The following is a 26238-nucleotide window of genomic DNA, read 5'->3' on the forward strand; positions in this document are numbered from 1 at the left end:
ACAGACACAATGGAAAATGCAAATATAATGTAAGTAACTCTTTAGATGAGTTTATACCGCAATTTAATTACTATACAGTAGCTTTAAAGACGGGTTAAGTTGTACTTGTTCGTTCTATGTGGCATATTGTTTTGTACCGCGCACTATCTTGAGGAGAACCATCTCCTTTTACGGAAGCACGTCAAAACCTTCCTCTTTGCTTCTGCTTTCTCTCTCCCTCTCCCCTGCTACAACTGGTCCACTGTCTGCGACCTCGGTCCTGGGCCCTTCCACTCTCCACCTGCACTGCCTCCCTGTCAACCCCTGCACTGGGGGACTGTCTCAGTATCCTAAAGCCCCCCCTTCCCAGCACTTGTTCTGCACTTACCTTGCACTCGCCACCAGCTGGCCCTATGTATTTATTATTTTATGCTACTTACCTTGTACTCCACTTCCCCCCTCCCCTTCCCCTTGCACTTTTACCTTCCCCCTACCCCTGCACTTCTTCTCCTTGTTCCCCACCCCTCCCTGCCTCGCCACGCCTTGAAACACTTGTGTATAGGCGCGTTGCAAATGCCATATTATATCATATCAGTGACGAAGTGGTCCACTGGCGCTCAGGCGGCTCTGAAAAAGGCGGAGGAGAGGGGGTGGGTTACTGGAAATGACGCACTGTCCTAGCTATGAAATAATTTCCCGACCTAATATATAAAAGGAATAATTTTAATAAAGATCTGATGGTGAGACTAATTTCATTTTTTATGTTTTTAAAACAGGTACATCCTTCATTATTGTCCGTGTCACGAGTACCAGACACCGGCGGATGGCTTTTACAACCGCCAGTTGCTTCTCCGCGTGAACAACGTTACCACCCTGACCATTTTATGGGACGATCGCCAAGTACAAGTATGCCCTTACGCGGTACTAATGGCTAGATGCAACATACATACCGTTGTGGTGGCCTAGTGCCTCGTTGTTGGAACAGCCATGCGATTATCAGTGCGACCGAAGAGCTTATTTTATCGTAAACCAACACCCTGTGTACTGCACACGAACATCGCTTGCCTCAAGACGAACTATTTTGGATCGAGAGCAAAGAAAAATGCAAATCGCTGAATATTCTCTAAACATTTGATGTCCAATAAATGTACTTTACCAAATGTACCGTGTTGCTGTTTGATTTAAAAGTACAGTTTCATATTCCGAATTGTGGCGCGCTGTGTTGTGAGCTGATCTGTGTTGGTTTCCGGGTTCTGTGTGGAGTCGCGTAGTAGACGCCTGGGCGCGTTTGCCTACGCAGCACAGTCACGTCACGGAGAGAGGCGGGGAATATGAATGTTTTGATAAAGTCTGTTTCAGGGGCGGGGGATTTGATTTAGTGCCGCAAACGAAGGTGAGCCAGGTCGATGGGGGGGAAATTATAGGATTATCACAAAATGGCGGCTGATTTCGAGTGCGTTAATGGACGAAAAGTCGGGTAAGGTCCATAGGAAAGTTTTCTACGATCTACCGATTTATGCTTAAAAACACATGGCCGAACCGTAGGGACAATAAAAAAAAAAAGTCCCGGAACTATCCTTTAAGACACAATTCCTTAAGAGCCATCCAGGCCTGGATTGCAATGTAGATTTTATTCAACATTTTTGGCGTCTGTGTCATAACATCCAGTGATCGGTATGAGTATTTGAGTATCATCTGCATAATTTGTATATGTTATGCCAATTTTGTCAAATTTGTTGAATAGGCGCTTTGTAAATGCATTGTATAATGTGGGTGATACGCAAGAGCCTTGTGGTACGCCACAGCTCACAGGGACAGGGGGGGGCTGCTGAAGTGTCAGAGAAAACCCTTATGGTCCTATTGGTTAGAAATTATTTGATCCAATTGATGAATTCTGGGGAGAATTGGGCTGTGTTCTCGAGGTATGGCTGCTGAGAGATCTAACAGAAGGAGGATGCATAGTTCACATTTGTCTTTATATTGGTCCATTTGTGTTTTCAAGTCTGGTAGGGCTGTTTCCGTACCATGGCCTGGTCTGAAACCTGATTGTCTCAGGCCCAGGAGATGGCTGTTTTACAGGTATTTTTGGATCTGCAGATAGGCTGCACGGTCGAGAATCTTTAGTAGAAAAGATACTGTGGTGATGGGGCAGAAATTAGTAGGGATAATGGGGTCTAGTATAGGTTTTTTGAGCAACGGTAGAACCCATGCTGTTTTTAGATCTTTCAGGACTGTGTTTGAGGCAAATGAGCGATTGATAAGGCTAGTAACAAAGGGTGCGAATTCAACCGCACATTCTTTTACCAAGGTTGCAGGACAAATGTCGCCTTTGCATCTAGAGGGTTTTAGGCTTTTGATAATATTAATGGTGCCGGAAATAGAGAGTGGCGTGAATGTACATTTATTGACCTTAGGGAGATCCATTGAGGAAGGTATTGTTGGAGGGGTTAGGTTGAGGCTAAGTTTAGATCTTTTTAGTTCTATTATTTTTTTTGTTTTTTGTTTTAATAGTGAGATTTTGTCTGCTAAGGCATTTTGAATGCTGGAACACCATAGTTAGTCTTTAACAGTATGATCAGGGATAGGTACTGGAGATTCCATTTCACGGAGAATGGTGAATAATTCTCTGGTATTGGATTGGGTGTTCGATATTCTCTAGTTATAGACTTCACTTTTAGCTTTAATGATCTCTTTTTTATAATTGTTGGCTAGAGATTGGAAGAGGCTTTTGTTTGTCTAAGTTTGGCGATTTTAGCCAGTTATTTTCAGCAGATCTTTTTGATGCACGCATGGTTCTAAGTTCAGGGGTGAACCATGGGTTGATATGTGCTGAGGGTTTGGCCTTTTTCTTTTTTAGAGGACCAACCTTTTCAGTAATTTCAGAGTTGTAGAACTCGATGAATATTTATAGGTGTTTCGTTACCTTTTCTCTCCCATAATACATAACTTTTAGATAGGCCCCCCTTGTATGCTTTGGGCAAGTGGGAGGTCAACATACAGCAAAATGCTAATGACATACAGCTTTGCCTCAAACGTGTCATTAAAAAACGTCCACCAGCAAAAGGCCCATTTCATTCTGATAGAAACCAGATTTAGCTCTTGATTTACAAGCATATCTAACACAAACCAGATTGAGCTTTTGGTCAACCTGCCATTAATCAAAGGCTAGATTCAGAATAAACAAAATGTGTTCTCCGGCATGGAAGAGCTTCCGAACCAAAATATCCAAATCAGACTGTATGATTTGTCTGTTAAACCATAATTCAGCCACTGTATCAAGGCTTGCAGTTGTGACACTGATGCATCAATTAGACCTATGATTTAAAAATCATGTAAAGAAGCTCATCCATATCCACTTAGAAGAATTATAAGAATAAAGATTAAAAAGGTCATTAAAGAGAACCAGGGGCAAGTCTTCATCAATGAGCCCATATGCTGACCGATTTCTCCTTGTCAGTAACTTTCTTCTGGCCTCCAAGTCAAGAAAGAAATAAAGACCACCTTGGTTCTGCAATGGCTACCTCCCTCCTGCATGGATGCTATGTAATCAAGCCTTTGCCATAATTGCCTGTAAGCTCTAACTATGGATTCTTCATTCTTCTGAATATGTTATGCAATCTAGACCAAATATGCTTGGTGTCCTCTGTTTGTTGTCTTGGTCTTTTGGATGATCCTAACTGCAAAGTAACCTTGATTTGGTATGCAAAGCCTTGCAGTGTAGCTTTCAGCCCTGCCCCTTTGAGTGCATGTATCTATGACTACACCCTGCAATGGAACCAGGACCTGATTGGTCACCCTCCTGCTACTTACAGCACACTGAGGTCCTGTGGGGCTAGAAGTGACCTAAACAAGCATTCGGAATGAAATAAAAAAGAAATGCATTTGAAATAAGTGTAATACAGTTAATGCATTGGTACTATTATGACTTTGTCATCAATTTATTTGATATTCTTGGATTTAACATTCACAACTGTTTTACAACATCTTGATGCCAAGGAAATAAAACACAAATCATAGAGAAGTATGAAGCCAATAAGGTCAGGCAAGACAAGAATATACACAAACAGCAAAGGAGAACAAAAAGGAATGTGAACAGCAGTATCGGTGTCTGAGGTGAAACAACACAGCCTTTAGGAACGATAATGTAGTAACTGGACTATTGTTACACCACCTACAGATGGGTAATCGCCAACCCATTGATGAAATTTGAAAGACCACAATACCATGACACCCATCTAAAAGCCTTCAGATGACAACACTCCACCGTGAAAGTGTTGCACTGGCTCCTGATAGAGGAACTGTCAGAAAGTCCACACAATGAGAGGTATGGGTGTGCCAATGGGCCCCTCGTCGACTTCTTTCTTCCCTACCAGTCAGTCAGGCACCACCGACCTATCTTGCAAAAGAAAATGTTGCTTCATCCTGTTAAGTACACATGTTGGTTGAGTAGGATTCGGTACACATCTACCTTCTAGAATGCTCTACCTCGTCTCCACCTTGAATGACATAGTATGAATCATTGGAGAGGATTGAAAACCCATTTGTTCCAGTCCATAAATGGGCGGCAACACACTTTGCCTTTGATCCTCCACTCCGACTCTCACCCTCTTATATCTATTTTTTCTTAAACACTTTGAAGCGCTCTGGTATCTTGAACAGTACATAAGAACAATAAAATAAATAAAAAATAGTCATTAAGTCTAGTATAAACAGAAGAACAATAATCAAGACCAAAATACATAAAATAGGCACGTGCATGAGATGGCTGGAGGGTAATACGAGCATAACACCCAAACATGCACTCTTCTAAGCATCCCCCAACAGCACTATTAATCCCTAATTCAAACCATTCTACTTCAAAGTCCTCTTACAAGAGAACCTTGAATATCTCAAACTGACTTTTTCAGCAAAGTACACAAGACTTTCATCTACAATACAGCTGAAACGGTCACCCCACAATGCAAGCGGAAAGTACCAGGTCTGCAATCGGAGCTGGTAAAGTGCTGATCTCCTATCACACAAGCCAAGTTGTCAACAACAAGGACCTGGTCTCCTCGCTCTGAAGCAAGTACAGCCCATATGTAATAAGCACTGTTTACGAACCAAAGAATAACTGTCCCAAAAATCCAAAACTCCATCAACAAATCATGCCAACTTTTAACAAAATCAAAAGGTTTTTTTAACTCGCCATTTGCACCGAGGTCTCCATCTCCATTCCCAAATGTTCTGCTCCAATCTAAACAACGTGTGCATCAAGGAACTGAAAGACATTATCTGCCAAAGCAAAACCTCCAATATGCCCCCCAACATCCTAACTACTCCTAAAACTGAAATGAACTACAGCCATCTGCTATCTCGTCTCATACAAACATACGATTCCAAATCTTCAACCCTCAGGAGGTGCCATTAACCAAAGATTTTGCAAACATCCTCAATCGGACCACAGCCATCTCACCCTCAGCATCACTTCTTGTACTGAAGCCTTTTACAACCTCTTACTCCACAAGAATACAAACTGTATTCACCATCCAATATCTGATGTAATCCCGTCCTGCTGTCAGTTGTTGGAGGAAGTGGTTGTGGCAAAACACCAAGAATTCAAGAAAACCCAGCACAACATCCATCTTGTTTTTCCCCGAATACCACACACAAAGTGCATCATGGCAGTATGGCGAAACATCCTTTCAAAAGTGCACATTGGTGGCGCCTCCATGTTGGTCCTCCAAGAATCACTGACAGCCATTTAAAGTTTTGCCTTTCACAAGTTGATCAATTGCCTCCAAGAAGCAACAGGTGTTTTCGACTTCTCACTGAGATTATGTGAATTATACCAAACCAATCAAGTGAAACTCGGCGTCTACCTCTCAGAGCCAGCCCTGTTAACCTGAAATGACCACAAAGCACCCAACTCTATCATCAGACTTACTATTTAAACTATCCCCCTATACTAGCCCCTGTGAAAAACCTGAGAACACAAAACCTCCCCAACCATCCCTTAGAAATAACATTTACTTTGTAAACTACAGCATGAAGGAAGCCACACCATGTCAAAGGGATGAACATCCAGAAAAAATAGACTGAGAGAGGAAGAAGTGTTGCTCCCAGGCCCATCTCCTCAGTAAACTATACACCACACAACGTAGCGCCTGCGGCCAACCTCTCACTTATGGTAAGTCTGGCTAATAGTTACACTAACTGACTCAATCACATAACGTGAACTGATCAGTGTTAATGTAATGTGCTCGACAATGTGTATAACGAAGGGGACGTTCAAGTTGAACATGTAAAGAATTGAAATAACATTTATACATTTTTATTTAATCCTATGGATTTTGCAGCATCAGTGTGAGTACATTGGTCTGTCATTTCGTTTACTTGCATCCTTCAACTTCTGCATGTCCGTGGTCACTGAGTAAACTATGGAATTCTCCAATGATTTATGAGCTGAAGGAGATTTCATCAAATTCATGAAGAAACAAGGATATTGCAAATATGATGTCTGCTTCGACAATGGCCTTCCGCCGTTACTGTGATGACTGGCGTCCTGATCCTTTTGTATATGCAAATATTAAAACATTCTGAAAAGATATTGGAGAAAGAGTCTGAGCTATTCATCAATTTGGTCCATAATGTGGTTATGAAGCATCAGGAAGGAGGGTCGCTCATCTGGTTTCTGAAAAATAAGAAAAAACCAAGGTGATATAGTTTTAACTGACATCTATTGATACAAAAAGCGAATTCCCATTTTTCCTTAAAGTTTATTTCCAATAAGAGTCTACTTTCACAAGAGTGTGGAATGGTGCCAATAAGACCCCATGGCCCAATTTCCTCAAACATTTGCAAACGGCCTGCAGATCAGCACCTTTCCCTGCTCCTTTAAAGGGGTTCACTAGTGAAAGAGGCTGCAATCCCAAGCAGATATCATCAAACAAAGGGAAAGTTTGGGGTCATTACTGCTGGTGATTGTTGCTAATGCAGGTCTGGGTAAAGTGACCAGACCATTCCACGAGGATAAGCTTCTGCTCCCTGATTGGGGAGAGCCAGCGGTCTGCGGATGGCAGCCAGGTTGCAGCCTTGGTAGGGCCGGGTCCAAAATCCTGAGGTCAGGCCTCCATGACCATTAAGTGGATTCCATTGTAGACTGCCTCTCTGCCGCTCAGAATACAGTCTGTAATCTGTGGTATTGACCTCTTTTCAAACATTCTGACTTGAACAGCATAAGAAACAGTGCAGAAACAAATGTCTTAATCTGTGTAAAGGCAGCGAGGGGCATGCACACTTCAATGCCCAAAACAAAGCAGTGAAATACAAAATATGTCAAGATTGTTACAAGTTCCATGTTTATTAAACTTACATTACTATGTTACAATTTACGTGTGTGCCCATTTGTTCCCAATAGAGAAGCGGTTTCTTTGTTAACTCTATGTGCTAATAATAGCATTGTAGACCACGGAAGGGGTCATTATCACTTTGGATAATGATGTCTGAAAAGTAAATGTCTCACCTCGTCAATATCTAGTTGGTGGGTCATTATCCCGCGATAATGACCATTCTCTCAGTGTACAAGGCATAATTAAGTGGCACATCCTCCAATTTGCACCACAGGCCTGGATATTTATTATAGTTGATCGTATGGATTTGGAAAATGCTTACTGATACAAAAATAAATAATTCGTGGCAGTGCTTGCAAGAAAGATGAACACTCTTACAAAATTGGGTTGTATGGCACACAGGGGGCAGTAAAGGTCTCTATTGCATATGAGTTTTCACTTGCACCAAGGAGTACTTGGCACAGGTGAGGGCTACATAGGGGTGCACAATGACAGCATATTCCTTTTGTGAAAAAGGATTTGCTTCCCTTGAAACAGACCACTCGAACAATCCCTCTCATTTTGGCACAAAGGTGAACTTCAAGGATTTGTGGCATTTGGCCGTGCTTTGGCTAATATGTAAACCACCCATGGCTCTGCGAATCCCTGCTTTTTGCCTTACTTGCACAAGTCAGCATTTGCTCTTGGGCAAATGTTTAGCAAGTCCTCCAGAATAGAGTTCATTTATGGAGGCTGGCGTTCTGACGAATACGCATTTATAAAACAGGTGATTTAATCTAGTAAACGTCAATAAGAGTCCTCAGCGTTTCTAACAATGAGTACTGGAGACTCATAAAACCGAGTAGTTCCCTTGGTAGAAGTAATTTCACGATTGCCTTATCGACTTCTATCAGCAAAGAATGCCCTAGGCATGCCAATGTGATGTGAACTCTTAATGTTTGGGCGCTGTAACTGTGAAATATATGCACTAATGCTGCTCTAGAGTAGGCAACGATAGAGGGTGCAATGAAAACCTTACCTTTTGTAGGTTTACAGTGTAATATGTTGCATAGACGAATGCCAAGTTTTGCCAAAATGAGTATGGCTTTACAATGCTTGTAAAGCATATTTAAAAGAAACAAGCCCCTAATTTTTAAAGCCAAACCAATCATTTCCCCCAAATGTCCCATGTGTATATCAAAGCAGGTTAAAAGTAGAGAGAGACCTGCGTGAGTGAAAATCCCCAGCCTTGGACTTAAATGTAGTCTACACACAGTTTAAGGTTGAAACGTTACAAGAAAGGGTGTTTACCTCGGAAAATATGTCTGCATTTCAGCTGAAGTATGGTGTTTCGGTTATAATCGATATACATTGCTTTGGTGTATAAACATATTTATTATGGAGGATTGTGTCAAGAGAAATGCTTATCGTTTTATTAATGGCAATATAACAATAGTACAGGCCGTTTTCATTGTCAACGATTGCCTTTGCCAAAGTGATTGATGGGGGTTCCCAGAATGTGGAATGTTGGATTTGGGGCTGGCCAGTCCATAGGAATAAAAGTGCGTCTGAGGAGGGTCTGGGGGAGTTGGGCAATACTGGCCAATGATCCAGTGAGGATTGACTTTCTTGACTTAACACTTTTCTAATATCGGGAAACTCTGATCCCGTTTTGGAAACTTAGCTCCCTGCTCACCCTCAGACCACACGACACCATGCACTGTGGATCCTGGTTGTGTGACGCCCATGGGGATCTATTTGAGAGCACTGCGGGATGTCACTCCGCAACGCCAACTGGGATCGCCCTACCTGTGGATTCCGCATCCAGGCTTTGATAGCAGATGGTGGCCAAAGCGACAGTGTTGGTGTGGTGTGGATGATCTTTCCGCATAGGCCCCAGTCGAAGAAGAATAGAGGAGCTGCTAGTTGAGGCACACGGGAGAGCACCAAATCCTGACTCGGGCCCGAGCCTGGGCGGTGCAGATTTACGGTTTGCTTGCTGACTGACCGAGGCTTTCAGAGAGGTATGACAATCAACATAAAGATCGAGGCGGCCCAACAAGGCCGAAAAACGTGTCTGAGGTTGTTCAGATTAGAATTGCCTAGCATTTTGGTGCTGGACAGCCCTTGTTGGTGGGACGACGACTGATTTACAGATGGATATTTCTCCTCTCTGAAGGGTTCGTAAGCTGAACTGTGGTTATAGGGCTTTCTGATTGGAAGAAATTCCATACAACAATATAGCTTTCACGCCCCAAAAAGGGGGCGGACATGGCTGGTAATGGCCCGCCAAACCGAGCCATGGTAGGCCGAAGCGAGGGAAATTGCAGATCCTGTGTTATAATTCTCCAAACTAGTAGCAGTTCCTAGTTTCTTCCTTTTCAGGGCAATGATTTAGGAAGTGGATTTCTTTTGACCATGATGAGATCACGTTGTTGATAGATTCGGCATTTCTCTGCTTTCCAGGTCTGTATTTGTCCACTTCTTGTGCTTCCCAGACTGAATGTGTAATCCTGTATTGATCCTGCTTGTGTTCATAATCCTGTATTGATCATCAGTTGTCTGTCCATGGAGATTTCACTGCAAATAGATAATCGGCTGTGGGTTAGTTTATATTCAGGAACCTGTACTCCTGCTTGTTATTTTGTGCTTATATCTGGGATTCTCAGGGAATAAAGATGTTTTCTTTGCCTTTTTTTAATGTTGGATTCAGGTAGTGTTTTTTTTATTTTTATTTCAAGTTTCCCTGGAAAGTGTGGGACATGGCTCCTCATATGTGAAGATCATCTGCTACTCTGGGTTTTTTCTCTTTTTGTTAGTGTTTGGTGCATTGAATTGGAAGGACTGGTTTTGCTTTTCCTAATGTGTATCCAGACATGTGAAATCTGTATTTGTATACTGTGCAGGGATGGGGGGGTGTGGGGGGATACCCCAGTTTTTCTCCACAGTTTTGAGGAGGCTGCTGGATATGTGACCAGGTCCTGCCACTCAGTTGCTCCACACACTACCAAGATCCACGCCTTCCAGGCAGCTACTGAAGGGCTCCAGGCCACAGCATTGAGGAGGCTGCTGGTCACGTAACACCATGACGCCATATGCTTTTACACTGCCTTTATTAGTATATAACATTTGCTTTGGCTTCTTAGCCATTACTCCACCCTATCGGGTGTCGTTCTACTATTTTCATTACAGTGCGCATGCGCAGATGACGTCGCAGTGTTTACACCGTGAAGTCAGATGCTTCAGACGCAGGACGGCAACATATTGCGGCTTTCTAGCCATTTCTTCACCCTAGCGGGTTTCGTTCCATTATTGTCATTACAGTGCGCCTGTGCAGGTGACGTCTTGATGTTTACACCATGACGTCAGACGCTTCAGACGCACGATGCCGCCATTTAGCGGGTATTTAAAGGACCGTCTTTTCTCCTAGGTAGAAAGCAGATCCTGGTGTAAGACCGCATCGCCTCTCATACAACGCATCTAACTTAGATCTTTCTTGAGGTAAGTTAATCTGGGTACTTGGGCTTTCCAGTTCCTTGGTACTTACTCCTAATACAAACCCACTTTTTCTTTGGGATTTCTTTCAGATTTCCCTGGGCATTCAGTGGTGAATAGCTCTGTTCTTCCAATTTCTACTGGATGCTATGACTATCCTTCATAGGGAGGGATCCTCTTACACCTGTCCTCAACTAATATATGTTTATTAGTTGGTAAGTGTCTGCCTATATTCACTTTTTTTGACCATTTATTTGGGTGATGTAATCTGATTTTAATATCTTCTTTTAGGTTCAGGTCCTCTCCACAAATTCAGTTTAGGTGTGCTATAAACCGGTGGCCCCCTACTTCTAGGACGCACCGTAGATGACTCCTGACTGACTGATTGAAATAAAGCCATAGGTAAATCCTTCTTCTTATGCAGAAACGTCTCCATATTACATTAACCACATTGACAACATGGGTCAACACAAAACAAAATGATTGATATTGAGATGTGTAGTACAAATGTTGAGTTTTTCATATCTACAAATGAGATTATGATCTTGGTTGATTTTTGAGGAATTAATTCTGATGTTAATTTATTCAACGCTAAATAACTTGTTTGCTTTATGTCCACAAATCAAGTGGTTGAATCTTTTTGAAAGAGACTTATATGATTGTTACTTTTGATGACTATATAGTATGTAATTTATAAAATATATTGAGTGAATTGGGACTAATATGAATTTTTTGAATATTATGTTTTCCAGATGTCTTGTAAAGATTATGAGAAATTGCCCCTGAAGAAGTGAATTGTTTTCACGAAACGCGTTGGGCTTATAATAAATTATTTGATTTGTACTTATGAATCATTGTCACTGTGTATTGATATACATATAATTATTTATTTGTTAAATTCTACTTTGAAAAAAGCATCATCTAATTATCTACTCTTAGACTAAAACTAATTACTGGACTCATCATTTGAGCCACCTATAGAGTGCAGAGGACGGGAGTTCCCACAATTTGGGAACTTGATCTTTTTTCTGCATGTAACCAGGTCCTGCCACTCAGTTGCTCTGCCCACTACCAGGTTTCACTCCTTTCAGGCAGACAGCATTGAGGCTGCTGGTCACGTGACCTAGTCCTGTCACTCAGTTGTTCCGCCTACCACCTATTTCACCAGTGCTCCTTGGGCGACCTCATCAAGGACCTCACCTGTTTGTGCCTACTCAGGCCTGATAGGGCCATGGGCTAGACCCGTTATTCTGCATTTCACCTACAAATTAGTTACTACTACTACTACTCGCTAGAAGACATCACCATGTGCCTCCTCCCTCCACACTCGCTAGGGTTCCAATGGACATGTGTTCTGGGTAGCCCTGGCAAACCTCAATGATATCGCCCTTGCCCCCAACCAACACCCATGGACCACATGCCCTCTCATGTTGATCAATGCTTGCTCAGCAGTTGCTCATGCCACAGTGATCGCTGACCTCATCTCATACGATAACCTTGAAGCCCTCTTCATCACCGAAGCATGGTTTACCCCACTCCTCCCCAGGGTTTCGAAAACCTTCGTACCCCCAGGCTACTGCATCCAACATTCTGACTGGCCAGGAAGGGCAGGTGGCGGAGGGGCAATCATCCACCGGAGCGATTTGGCCGTGCTCCATCACCTCCTCTCCCAAAGCAAGCTTGTTTGAATCACTCACCTGCCTGTTTCCTTTATCGCAGGAGGAATTCATACCCTTGTTTTTTCAAAATGTGTACCTTTGGCCATGTAGTTTATGGCTTCCCCTTTACGTTAAACTGGTATTGGTTGGACCTTATTCAGGCGTTTCCTGGAGAATCCTGACTTGGCATATGCTTTCTTTAATTTCAGGCACCATTAGTTACAGTAGTTTTGCAGTATGCCAAGGTTCCATTAAGGATTAAAGGGCCAGATTATTTGTCAATCAGACAAATCATCTTTCGATCATCTCGTAGTAAATGCGCTTCCATTAATCTTTCTAGGGAGATTTCCAGGTCCTTCATGTGCCCGTTTCTTTCCATGTTCCTGTGTGAGAAAGCCTGTTCTTGTGGTTACTCTCACATTGCAGTGTGTGTGGACCTATATTCCCTTGATTGCATTAAACTGTATACCTGCTGTCTTTTCAAGCAAGGATTGACGGGGCAATCATTTGTTGCGGCTGATGTATAGATCTCACCCATGCATCGGCATCACATGTCCTCTTGCTTACACCTTTTCCAAATGTTTTCATGAAAAGTTATTTGAAATAACCCATGTGAATTTGGATAACCATGATTTATAACCAGGATAACCATGATCTCTATAATAAAAATAGAAGTACCTTGAATAAGGGGGAAATTGACTTGGCCTTTCCATAGAGAGTGTTGTTTTCTTATGAATGTATTACATATTTGTTACCAAAATCCCATGTATTTGCCTTAAATTGCTGTGAAACTGTAAGGTACTTCTGCTGTTGCCATCTAATACCAAGGCAATCAAACCATTGTCAAAGATATTACTAGTTACTGTGGTGGAAATGGAAAAAATATAAAGGGGGTTCCCACAAGGGCTGGAGTGCGGATGGAGTTCCAAGGGGGCGTAGTTCTGCGGAGGCGGAGCTAGCAGTTGGACTCCGCACAAAGGAAATGTTCAAAATAATAGTTTAAAAATGATGCAATTTCTTTCATGTTGCTTCTTTCCAAACTCCACACTGCACATCAATTCCACTTTAAATCACTTCTATGGCAGTGGTGCACCCAAAGTAGTGTTGGTAATGCAGTGATTTTTAGTACATTAAGGGATCTGTAGACCCGTTCTACAGTAGAATGCTACCAGTGTAGCTCAGCAGGTTGACAGACCGTTGCTGCAATGTTAATTATACAAAGTGCTTGGCCAGGGGATGTGTAGTCTGGTCGATGGGTTGGACTGGGGATGGGTTGCTTATATTTAGGGCGGAGGTGGGGGGGTATTTCTGCCCCTGTCGTGAAAATCAAATGTTGGCACCCACGAACCCACCGTTTAATTTTCTAATAACTGTCAGCCCAACAGAAGCATTTATTTGTGATTAACCACTTTGACAAGCATATAATATCTTAGTAAATATAACAAGTGATAAAACACTAAACAAGGGGCGTTGGTTTTTGACGCCTGCTTTTTGCAGGCGTTAAAAACCAACCCGCAAAGGGACCACGGAGCTAATTACGGTACCGCAATTTGCGGCACCGTAATTAGCGCCTTCCCCATTCCTATAGAGCCCTATGGGGCAAAAATGGGAATGGGGAAGGGCAATGGGGGAAAGGGGAATTACTGCCCGCCAACCTTGAAATAGGGCGGTAATTCCCCTTTCCACCAAGGCGGTGCCGGTATTTTACCGGCATGGACCAATGTGCTATTTATAGCACCTTGGTCCACCGCCATCCGTGTAATGAGGCCCTTTGTTTTCTGTGAAAGTGTAAAATGCACATTTGGAAAACAATATTGTGCCCAGCATGAAGAATGCCCACTTTTAACGGTGATGGCCGCACCCCCCCCCCATATCACAGCATGGTCAGATTCCATACGCCCAGTTAGCACACAATGTCCATGTTTTGCAATGGAGAACGCGTGAGAATGAGGGAAGTAAGGGGGTTGTGCACACATAGGAAGGGGGTCAACAGTGAACTCGCTAGGCTGTAAACAGTAGCAGTTGGACCGATGCTACAACTGTTGGGTCAAATCTGTACATAAACGAGAACAAATGAGAGAGGGAAAACGGGGAAGGATGCATGTTTAAGGTGGCTGCTGAAAACAAGAATAAGGCGTGGCAAACAGGAGCAGTAGAAAGAAAATCAAAGGAACATATGCACACACCCCGTACAAGAGTTTGAATTCATTCATGAACTTATAATATTAATAATGTATTTTTTATATGGTGCTACACACTCATAGGTCTCAGAGCACTCAAATAACAGAAGACAATATTATCCAACTGAGTGGTACTCATTGTATCGACATCAGAAGGCGGAAAGGCTGAGTTGACCCTGCCGGGATTCAAACCCACCACAGCAGGCTGCACGCAGATATCGGGTCCGAGCGCTTAGCTCGCTGTGCTATCTAACCGGCTATGAGAGGTCTTATAAAATCATTAATTGTGTACAAGCTTACAGGCAAAGGAAAGTCATTTCCACTTCATGGTTTGTAGTGAACTCCTAACAAAGGATTTAGAATCGCATACAAACTGAGGACGCACAGGCGGATTTGCAATGACCACTTTCAAAGGAGCTCCAGTAGAAATCCCACCTTTTACAAGGATAGCCCATCCAAGGAGGATGAATTTGCTGATGTTGAAAGCTACTCACGTCATGCCAGCAGCTGTACATGATGGCGTAGATGTTCTCCGTAGCCATCTGAGGTCGGTAAAGACGGAGGCCTTTTGTGATGTGATCCATCACCTCACTGTTGTTGAATCGGTCATAAGGCATCTTCCCCAAAGTGAAAATCTCCCACATCAGAATTCCTGCAGAAAATGTCATGATATTGAAAGAACTCTTTTCTAAAACATCACAGCAATACAAGATTGAGTTGTTGCTGAGAAAATGAGGATCAGGATGTCATTTCACAATCCCACTTCTTTACCATATTATATTTTCTTTTGGTTCTTGTAAGGGAAACAACCGTTTTTAAATCCATAGATTGCTAGTGAGAAAAAACACACGCACGCACGCACGCACGCGCGCGTGTACCGTTTTGCTTCCAGATTGCAGATGTTTACAACCTCGCTTAGTTCCCAAGTGAAATTAGTTGTGCACTTGTCAGTGTCTCTGTGTTTATCCACATCCTAACGGACACCCCAGATCGCCTCTCAATGCTCACGGAGCTTAAGGAAGTGAAGCATGGCCAATGCACATTGGACAATGCATGGAAGCCTGCGATATGTCAACTTCAATCAGCACTTTGACTATTTTCCCCCAACTCAGTGAATTAGTCATTATTCTCCAAGAATCTCTAGGTCCTGAATGATTATTTGCACAATTGTCAGAAATGCATGATAGGCGATGTCCATCTCCTAAAAGGTAACCATGGATACCCAAGCAGATAAAAACACCTTTAGGGGATTCGGACAAAAATATGCGTGTGTTGGAGACCTTCTGATGTCAGATACACCTATGCACCAAGTCCAATCAAAATACACATTGCTGTTATAAGGAGAATGCACTGAATACAGTGATGATGTTCCTCTTGCAGAGAATTGTAGTTTGTAGACTAGACATACATTTTCATGGTTTGGATGATAACTCAGAATCAAAGTTCTATCCAAAAGTGGAGTTTTACATAGACAAATGACAACACTGACATTTGAAACATTTAACCTAAAAAAAATTGTGCTATGTATAGAAATACTGGCTGATTACACCATAGAAATCTGAACTACATTTCCTGACCTTTACAAAGAATTGACACTCTATTTGCAAACAGCATATTTCTACATCACAAATAAGACTGTCCAAAATTGTTTGAATACTGATCAATTTGTATTGTCTTTATGGGCATTTGAGACAATTTTCGAAAAGCTGGATGAATATCTGTACAGCGTGTAAGAAGTCCCGCAGAAATCAATAAGGCGAACGCCATGTAACGAGCAGTGTCATTGGCGAGCTACCTGCTGCTCTAGTGCCCGTTTGATTGGAGCATTAGCATCATAACACGGATTTGATTATTCAGGACTTAACTTGATCTGAAGATAATATTTGAAAGCTAGTTTCCAAGTAAGTTGTGAGCTGCTGTGAGAGGAAGCAAATGAAGACGCCTAGCTTTCAGTTTTCCAAACGTCCACTTGGCCAACATCATAATGTAGCTAGCAGTGTGTGCAGGTCAGAGGACAAAAGATCTGGCAGGTGTAATTATCTGATCGTTTCACACATCTGTATGACTATCCATGGTTCAAAGGGTTGCATTTTAGTTTGGCAGAAGCATTAAAAAACTATGATGTTATGACATTTATAACGCGCCTGTACACAAGTGTTTAAAGGCGCGATGAGGCAAGGGAAGGGAACAGAGGGAAGACGGACAACGATCTTAGTAGGCCAGGTGGCATTGAGATCCCGCAAGTGCGGGGGGGGGGGGGGGAAGGGGAAAAGTACAGTACATAGGATAAACAGTAAATAAATGAGAACAATAAATAAGAAGTGTGGCCAGCTGGTGGCAGGTGCAGGGGAAGTGCAGACATCAGGTGTCAAATGCCGGTAGGGGCTGTAGGGATACAGAAACAGCCCCAGAGAGCAAGGTTTGCCAGGGGGGCAGTGCAGGTGTGAAACTGACGGGGACGGGACCTGGACCCAAGAACACAGGTTAGCCAGGTGACCAGTGCAGTTTCAGCCAGGAGTTTTGTATTTCATGTGTATCTATACAATTTTGAAGGATGGTAGGCACCACATGGTTTTCGTTGTACTAGGTTTATTAATGATTGAAAGGCAAAGGTTATGGGGAACTTCCGATACAAAAGAAAAGTAATAATACCAGTAATAGCAGTCAGGATGGCCGGCCTTCTCAAGATAGGTGTGTCCGGTGTCTACGAGGGAGACCAAGTACCCCCATCCTCTGGTGTCAAAGTTCCAGTCCTTATAGTTCCAGGGGGTTACACCACGTCCCCTTCTATAGTGTTGAGGGCTCAGAGAGTTCTTGACCTTCTGCCTGCTCAGTTCTTAGAGTCCTGGAAGGTTGTCACCGCTCCCTGTTCTGTCATTGCAGGCTCAGCGTGTTCCTGTTCCTAAACCCTCTTCTTGTGCTGGTTCTTGATTCCTGCATTCGGGGGTCCCGCTAGTCTGGACTAACCCGGTTACTAGTCTTCATGATTGGGTTGGATCCTTGTTTGAGACCAGTAGCCAGAGCTAGAGATGGGTCACTTCGAAAATGGCACCTGTACCCTGGTTTTCTTCATCTTCCCCTCTCCAAATTGACCATATGTTTCCTGACCCGGTCACATTCCTCCTCTTGCGGTCTGGATCTGCCCAGAGCAGACATGTGACCTCGGAACCTGTTTATTCTGTCTGGCAGGCTCTGATATTCCTTTCTCTTTCCCTCCCTGCTTCTTTCTGAGTGCTTTTGCACTGCTCTCTTATGATCTTACAATGGTTCCTGTATCGTTCTCTGAGGTTTACCCCCTCTTCCTTTCCCGGGGAGTCTGTCACCTCTTCCAGATCCTGTGCTCCTTTTAGGCTCCGCGCCTCGCCTGTTCCTATATTCTTCTATATTCTTTATATGAAACTCTCCCCGGCAATGCTCTTTGCCAGTTTTTGGATCCAGATCTCATCATCTCCTTGGCTGCCACCACCGCTTTCTGCTTAGACTTTTTTTGACCTCTTTGTTGCCACCAGCCCTTTCCTCCTTCTGATTCTACCTCCTCATTCTGCATGACTCCTAATGTTACACCACCGTTCTCACCCTTTCAGCTCTCACCACCTCCTCCCGCTCTCCAGTGTCTCCAGCCCTCAAGTTGCCTCCACTCCTGCAGTCTCCAGACGTCACCAAATGTGAGCCCACTGCTCCTATAATCCACCCTCCTTGACGTTCGTTTCAAGGAAAGCATCAATTAAGGCTGCAATTTCCCTCCTGGGGACCGAGTATCTGAAAATTTCCTCTTTTATGCGACCAGGCAGTTTGAACGGGGACGTAAATCTATTTATCGAAATGTGGGCAATTACCTGGGAATGGTCTGAGTGTTTTAGTGTTTATCTCAACTGCAGGGAGGAAGTGAACAAGGGCTGGAGAAATAAGCACCATGTCGATACATGAGTGGCCACGGTGAACATAAGAGTAAAATGTAGTCTGTCTCCCAAGTGCTGAATTCACCATAAATCTACAACCTGCAGATTCCTCATCTCCGATAATGCAATAGCATTTGTATAATCCAATGGGGTTGGCCGGGGAGATTTGTTGATAGTAGGGTCCAAGGTGGTATTAAAGACCCCCGTGATATTTTTAACATCAGTGGGGATGGCCTTAGAAATTGGGGCCAGATTACAAAATAATGTGTCTTGTTTGTCATTAGGAGCATATATAGAGATTAACATTGCGTGGCGGCCAAAAATGAGGCCCTTCAACAGGAAGAACCATCCCTGGAGATATCTCATAAGGGCTTGTTTAACAAAGGGGCCGCCCTTTGAGACTAAAATTGCCACTCCGTGTTTTTCCATACCACTGGAAGGAAAGTGCCAGAGGGTAAAATCTTTACCAACCAGTCACCGCTCATCGGAAGGCAGGAGATGTGTTTCTCGAACAAATACTAGTTTCATTGGGTAGTTTGAACCCTGGTCATTGGAATAGGACGAAATGTCCGAATAAAAATGACTGACCTCACCAAAAGACCTAAAACACACACCACGAAAAGTTCTAACTACCAAAAGTTTGAACTTTTCATGGTGTGTGTTTTGGTGAGGTTGGTTAAAACATATTTTTTGAAAAGGCTGCAGAGGTGTTCCCCGCAACACCTCGCTCACTAGACCGTACAGTATAGTGAGAAGGAGTTGCGGGGGACACCTGCGCAGCTATCCCGACGGAAGAAAAAAAAAAAAAGATGCTGCGGGGGTGTCTCCCACAACACCCGGATCACTATACTACGCAGTATAGTGAGCAGGGGTTGCGGGGGGAATGCCTGCAGCTGCCCCAAATGATGGGAACCGGCGCCGCAGGGACACCGCGCGAAGGAAGGAAAGTTAAGTAGGGTGGTGGGGGTATGTTGGGTGTGTGGGTGTGTTGTGGTTGTGGTGGGGGTGTATGGATGTATGGTTTTGTATTGGATGTTCGCATGGAAAATGGTTGATTTTTCCATCGCGGAAATATCGCGCAGATCCTGGTCATTCAGTGTAAGGACCTTTTCACCAGGCACCACACTGGATACCACAGGACATTAGGAGCAATTCAATATTATATGTGTGACCCTAGTATGAGACTCTCCTCAATAATCAGTGATTAACTCAAAAACATCATAAACTACAGGTGAACCAATTTCTTTTTGGTGACCCACGTTTCCACTTGGGACCCTTCTCTGAGGCGGTGGGAGAATTTGCTGAATATCTTATAGCCTCTTATTGTTTATAGGGTCCAACTGGGTGGGCCCACCTGCTCCATGGGGACCAGGCAGCCTAGGGTGAGTGCAGGACATAGTCGGGATTAAGTTGTGATGGTGGACTATAATCTGAGAAGCGGTGTCAGAACAAAACCTCACGGTTGTATCACGTTCAAGTCTGTGTTCAGGGGACTGTTATAGTGACAACTGGGGAATCGGCCTTCCTTCTAGGAGGACAATGGGGGTCATTACGAGGTTGGAGGTAAGGGATTACCGGCACCGGTAAGGACACCGGTGCCGATAATCAATTACCACCCTATTCTGAGGTCCCTTAGCAGGCCCCTTCCTTAATGCCTGGTTTTACCAGGTGTTATGGAAGGGACCCGTTAAGGGACTTCAGAGCTAATAACTGTACCGCAAATTGCGGTACCGTTATTAGCTCCATCCCCATTCCCATTGAGCCCTATGGGGACTCGAATGGGAATGGGGAATGGTTCCCGGAATGGGGACTTACCGGGCCCTCCAAGGTTGGAATGACCCGGTAAGTCCCTATTTCGGGAACCCGGACCCGGAATGGGGTAAGGAGGTAGCCATGGTCATTTGCATAGGTTAATTGGCTCTGATACAGAGTTAATTACAGTATTCATTGTAACATTTTCATTTGAAGCCTGCAAGAACACAGAAGGTTGCAAGGGAAGCATTAGGCTGATAGTGAAGCTTTTGGAAACAGTTTTGTCTCGAAATGAAGTTAAAATAGGTCAATTCTGAGCAGAATTTTGTTAAATATCATTTTTACTAGAGCCATTAAGGTATTTCTGGGGTGGATTGTTTTAGTTTGAAAACAGTGGAATAAAAGATAAAACTGTTCCACTCCACATTCAGCAGTGTGTTTTGGAATTTGCTGGGAAAATCAACTGCTCTAGAATATTATAGTTGACGCCATAGGTGACTTCATATTAATATAATTCCATTGACCATACTGTAAGCGCCATCCATTTGGAACACGAATGTTACGTTTTTGACTTTTCCAAAGTGGATAGGGTTATACTTATAAAGGCTGTGATTTCTGGAAGGCTGAGGGATAGTAGAAAAGCTTTCAAGACATTGGGACAGGGTTACCGTGTTCAAAACTACATTTTATCTGGCTAATTCTTAGCACACTTTCTGAGATTTTCTGTGAGTGTTTTGGAAAGGAAATACTCTCAAATAAGGACTTTACGAGATCAGAAGAGACCTTTTCACTTGAACAAAACCGGACCCAAATAGCGTATTTAAGCCTTGTATACATTGGTCGAAGTGTCGGAAAAGAAGTAGTGGAACTATGTTCCCTGCTGGACTGCACCCACACCCACAAACCCCATTACCACGTCCCCTCCCACACACAATACAAACACCCAAACGCATGCACCTGCTGTTTAAGGGAACGCTTAGTGCAGTGCACTGCAGTGCACGTTTCAACAACGTCCTACACTATTAGCATATAGACGCAGTGCTTCTCTCTCTCAAATCTCTAAACATGGTGAATTCATCTCCACTGTATATCAACTCTAAAATAAACGACATATGTAGGGTACATGTTGCAGCGGTGTTGCTAGGTCTGGAAAAGATCTGGGGCTATGCTAATGTCGGGCTGTCAGGACTCAGAGCCAGCTTGCCTTTTGGTTGTAGACCCTGAGCTTCTATCCTGATTTACAACCGAAAGACCCGGGGATATAGCCCCCCGGCTCGTGACTAGCGATGCCTTTGTACATGTAGCATTTCCTGAAACACTCACATTTTAGATTCATTTGGCAAGATAAATGATACTTTTTCAGCAGTTGTAGATTTTACTTCAATTCAGCCAGCTCTTATGAACTTTACTTTCCCTGGAATTATGTGGGACTGACCCATTACAATGCCAGTGTTTTGCTTGATAGGGTTCTTTCCTCTGTCCTAGCTGGTGCCAGCTCAGACGGTGTATCTAGATGTTATTTAGGCCAAACACATGGGCGTTGTACTGAAAGGTCCGTTCTGTTCTAGTTCTATTCACAGGAGATCTCCACTATACACATTTCACCCACACGCTAGTACCCTATGGTGCCTCGTTGGCATTCTTCCCTTTGAAGCAAGAGGGTTGTTTTAACCAAAGGATAACGCAGATCTCAGGCAAAGGAGGAGCATCTGCCATTTTCCAATTCGGGTAAGTACAGCGAGGGACTTAGAATGCGGGAGTGACGAGTACTGGATGTATTTGTGGCCTGTTGCACCTATGGGGAGCTGCTCTGCCCTCTCTGGAGGTGCCTGTGTTGGGAGGAACTTCCAGGTATGCCAGAGGGACACTGGAAGTGTGCGGACTTGGAGGGCCCAACACCCTCCCCCAGGATACCCCGAGGCCTCCATCAACGGCAAGTTCAAACTGCAGTTTATTACAGACAAAACCAACAGGGATCAGAACAGTAAAAGAGAATATTCATGCACATCTCGCTCTTCTTTGTCTCGCAGGCCGGTTTTACTCCCAAATGGCATCAGCACTTTGTCACAACCTGGGCCCTTCTCCAGAAAACCTATCGGGCCAAGTGATTGGGTATTGAGTATTCTATAACCAATACAGGACATTATAGGTGTTATTCTACTGGCCCACGCATGTCAGCTGGCTGGCCTGTTCCATCCCCAATTCACTAACTATAACATTGTTGCAGTGTTGTGGACTTACCATTGGTTCTTGCCCGTGGCTACCCACCCCTATGATACTAAACTGTGATTGGCTAGAGCACACGTCCCCAGGCCTGGGCCCCAAAAAGGTTCTCGGCTCACTGTGTACCTCTTCAAGGTGATGAGAATGATTGTGTCTGTAATGTAACTTGTGTGCACCTCCTTTGCCTTATGAGAGTCCTCTCCTGTCTGGTGCAACACTTGTTGCATACTTTTGCATACTTGTTGCAGTCTGTCTGGCTGCCTGGAACAGGCTCTCCTTTCCCACCATCGATCACTGTCCATTGCCTGCTTCGGCCACGTCATGTGTTCAGAGACCACAAATCTGAGCACTGCAGCTCTGAATTATGAGTATTTATTTGTATTTTCTGCAGCTGCTCCCTTTGTTGTCTGGGGATTGGAATGTCATCTGTATCTGTTGATCTTGGCTGCAGGTCATGTCTCACAGGTCTTGCTCTCTGTCCAGCCTGAATCAGCTCAGCTCGTCTCTTGCTCAGAGGCCTGAGGCCTGCTTTACTTTTCGTAAACCTTGTAATGCAGTTTCTACAGTGTCCATACTATACTATGTTCTCCATAGGTTAGTCACACTTGGCTCTGTCGGGTCCCATAGGTGCTCCTGCAGTTCCATGGGGATACTCTCGTTTAAGCATCTGCAAGCTTCGCTCAGGATCTCTTGCACCTTGCGGTTTCTGCGTAACTGCATTTGGCTAATAGCAAGAATAATAAAAGCGATGACAGTATGTATATGTATCTGTCTTTTAATTACCGAACTGTGCGCTTGTGTTCTTCATGTAGTCGAGTGTGTTCTAACGCTACTATGTCGTGTTGTCTCTGACATCAGCAACATGGCCTCTTGATGCTCTAGTCCAGGCTGTCCATATAGGTCTCTCTGTACCATTGCCTTGGGCTATTCATCCACACAGGGATAGATCCATACCGCACCTGGTCTCTATGGCTGGCTGATATGGTACCTCTCAATGTATTTGTCAATCATTGGTCCATTAGAAATTTGTCTGGAATAGAATGGATGATTGTGTTGTTTCCTGGAATTCTTTCTTGTCATGGATTTAGTAGGAGGGGGGTGGTGGCAGGATCCTGAACCCCTCTTCAATCTGCCTCTGGTCGACCTGTCGACCATATCCTTATATGACAGTCCTTTTGCTCTTGGCTGCCATATCTTTGTTATTCCTCCGAGATGCCCATAGTAGTTTGTGTGATCATCAAACAACCAGTTCATATAACAGCACACTCCTTCGAGGTTACACCATGCCCACTTTCCTTCATAGTAAGTTGCATTGAATGGGTTGTCCAGCTTAATTTCTTCAAGTGGGAACAGTTCACATTGTGCAATTCATTCCCTTATCTTGTTTCTTTCTGCCACAATCTCATCCTTTGCTCCTCCTATATTCACATCCACCAGTACCTGCATTCCCCTGGCTTCCTCTGCCATTTTCTTGCGCCTGGCCATGCAGATTTTGATCCCACATATTGAAGTCGCTGCTAGTATTGATATGCCCATTATCACTGTTAGTCCTTCTGACAGCCATGGTGGCATCCATGACCAAATGTATGCTATCCAGCTCTGGTCCTTTCCAGTACCCCTGGCGGCTTCTTCCATTTTGGTGTGCATTTGTGATAGCTGTAGTACCGCTTCTGACAGTGTACCATTGGCCTCATCGTTGGCAGGTACGAACGTGTAACAGGAACTCCCAATTTTTGTGCAAACTCCTCCTTCCATAGCTGTGAGCCGATCCAGAATGCATCTATTCTGGAGTTCCACCAACCTTACTGCTCAGAGCTCTTCTTTCATTGCGTTGTACCCATTCACTGTAGAGTTGATCATCACCATCAGCTCCCAATGGGTAATTTGTAACAATTTTGCGTTTGTGTACATCTGTACGGATTGTATTAATGATGCAAGGAACATCTGCGTCCTGCTGAACAATCTGTGTTCTGCTGGTACTTCATCTAGTGCTGTTTCTGATGCTTCTGGGAAGTAATTTCCTCCTCTCTTTACTCTACTTACTCCAGTTGCCTTCTCTGCCTTGGTTGTTGGTACCACTTGGATCAATCTCGTCTTTCTTTTGTTATTGTCCATCTTCGGGAACTCATCGAGCTTCAGATCCTTCTTTGGCACAACCAACGAAGGCATGCTGATGTGTACCAATGAGCATACTCCTCCCCAGTTGGGTGGCAGCTTCTCGTATGCCTTCAATTTGCAAGCCCAGTAATGATCCATAAGTACTGCTGTTCCTGTCTTCATAGCTGTGTGTTTTTTTTAATGCTCCTGCATCCGACATTCTCACCAACTTAAACTTCACCATTATTCTGATAACACAGTGCTGGTGTCTTCAAAGGTATTATCGGCATCAGACTAGCTTCATTTTTCACCCATGTCAGTAGCTTTGCACCCACCTCCCATTCCTTCAGGCACTTATTGTTTTCTTCCTGTACCTTGTTCACTGGTGACTGTGCTAGTGTCAGTGTTTTGCTTCCGTCTACTCCATCCTTCCATTCATCTTCTGTATATACTTGGCCATACACAAGTATCTGCAGTCTATCCGAGCAACCAGGCTCTCCTCCTGTCTCCTTCACTCTTGTCCATGGACAGGATAGTTCCTTCAGGGTGATAGTCTTTGTCAGGCCCATCAGTTATGTACTGTATAGATTTATCTGACTGCCAATAATTGTTCATCATGTCTAAAGTTTTTATGTCATTGTCCTCATACAGGAATGTTGCTCTGGACATCCATCTCAATGCCGCTGCCTTCCCATGGAACCTTCCTCGAGTTGTCGCCATCGAGAGGTACATTAAGCATTGTGCCCTTGCTGCAGGTATTTCATTTGCTATGAAAGGTCTGGAGGAACTCATGACATACGGGATTAAGGAGCAGACCTAACAGCTCTCACCGGTGGTTTCCTTACCTACTCTGGTCATGTGCTTGTACCACATGATATGGTATTTAAAATGCGCCTATACACAAGTGTTTCAAGGCGCGACGAGGCAGGGGAGGGGGAACAGACGGAAGACGAGATAATGATTCTACTAGGCCAGGTGTCATTCAGATCACGCAAGTGCATGGGAAGGGGGAAGGGTAAAGTGCTGGGGGTAAGGGGAGGGGACAGTGCAGTACATGGGATAAACAGAATAAACAAAAGTAAAAGTATGGCCAGCTGGTGGCAGGTGCAATGGTAAGTGCAGACATCAGGAGTCAGGTGCTGGTAGTGGGACTGTAGGGATACAGAAAAAAGTCCCCAAGTGCAGGGGTTGCCAGGAAGGCAGTGCAGGTGTGTGACTGATGGGGGAGTGGACCTGGGCTCGAGATCAGAGGGTGGCCAGGTAACCAGTGTAGTTTCAGTTTCAGCAGGAAAATCAGCAGAGGAGAGGAGGAGAGAAAGCAGAAGCAAAGAGAAAGGTTTTGAGGTGCTTCCAGAACCGGAGATGATTCTCCTCAAGTTTCAGGGAGGCAGGGAGGCTGTTCCAGAGGGAGGCCCCAGCCGAAGAAAGAGATCTACCATGAACTTGTTGCTTGGAGAAGCGACTGACCCTGAGGGATGTGTAGGTGGATGAGCAGAGAGCTCGAGAAGGAAGATCTTTAGGAAGAGAGAGTTGAAGGTATTGAGGCCCCAGAAGGCCTTGTGGACAATGCGAAGGGTTTTATACTAACTGTGCTAGTGTCAGTTTTTTGCTTCCCTCTACTCCATCCTTCCATTCATCTTCTGTA

General features: G+C 44.0%; 1 protein-coding gene across 5 annotated transcripts in view; it reads right to left on the minus strand.

Annotated features, from left to right (window-relative positions):
- Positions 1-3885: 3885 nt before the first annotated feature.
- The window catches only part of BTK (Bruton tyrosine kinase), an 805015-nt gene continuing 782662 nt past the window's right edge, over positions 3886-26238 (minus strand). For all 5 annotated transcript variants that reach the window (XM_069613032.1, XM_069613031.1, XM_069613033.1 and 2 more), the window contains 2 exons: positions 15117-15274; positions 3886-6652 (listed from right to left, as the gene is read on the minus strand). In XM_069613032.1, coding sequence (XP_069469133.1) covers positions 6587-6652; positions 15117-15274 — 224 coding nt within the window. In that variant the 3' untranslated portion in view covers positions 3886-6586. The remainder of the gene's footprint in view (positions 6653-15116; positions 15275-26238) is intronic.

Source organism: Ambystoma mexicanum, chromosome 5p (genome assembly GCF_040938575.1).
Source record: "Ambystoma mexicanum isolate Mex_15411 chromosome 5p, UKY_AmexF1_1, whole genome shotgun sequence".
NCBI lineage: Eukaryota > Metazoa > Chordata > Amphibia > Caudata > Ambystomatidae > Ambystoma > Ambystoma mexicanum.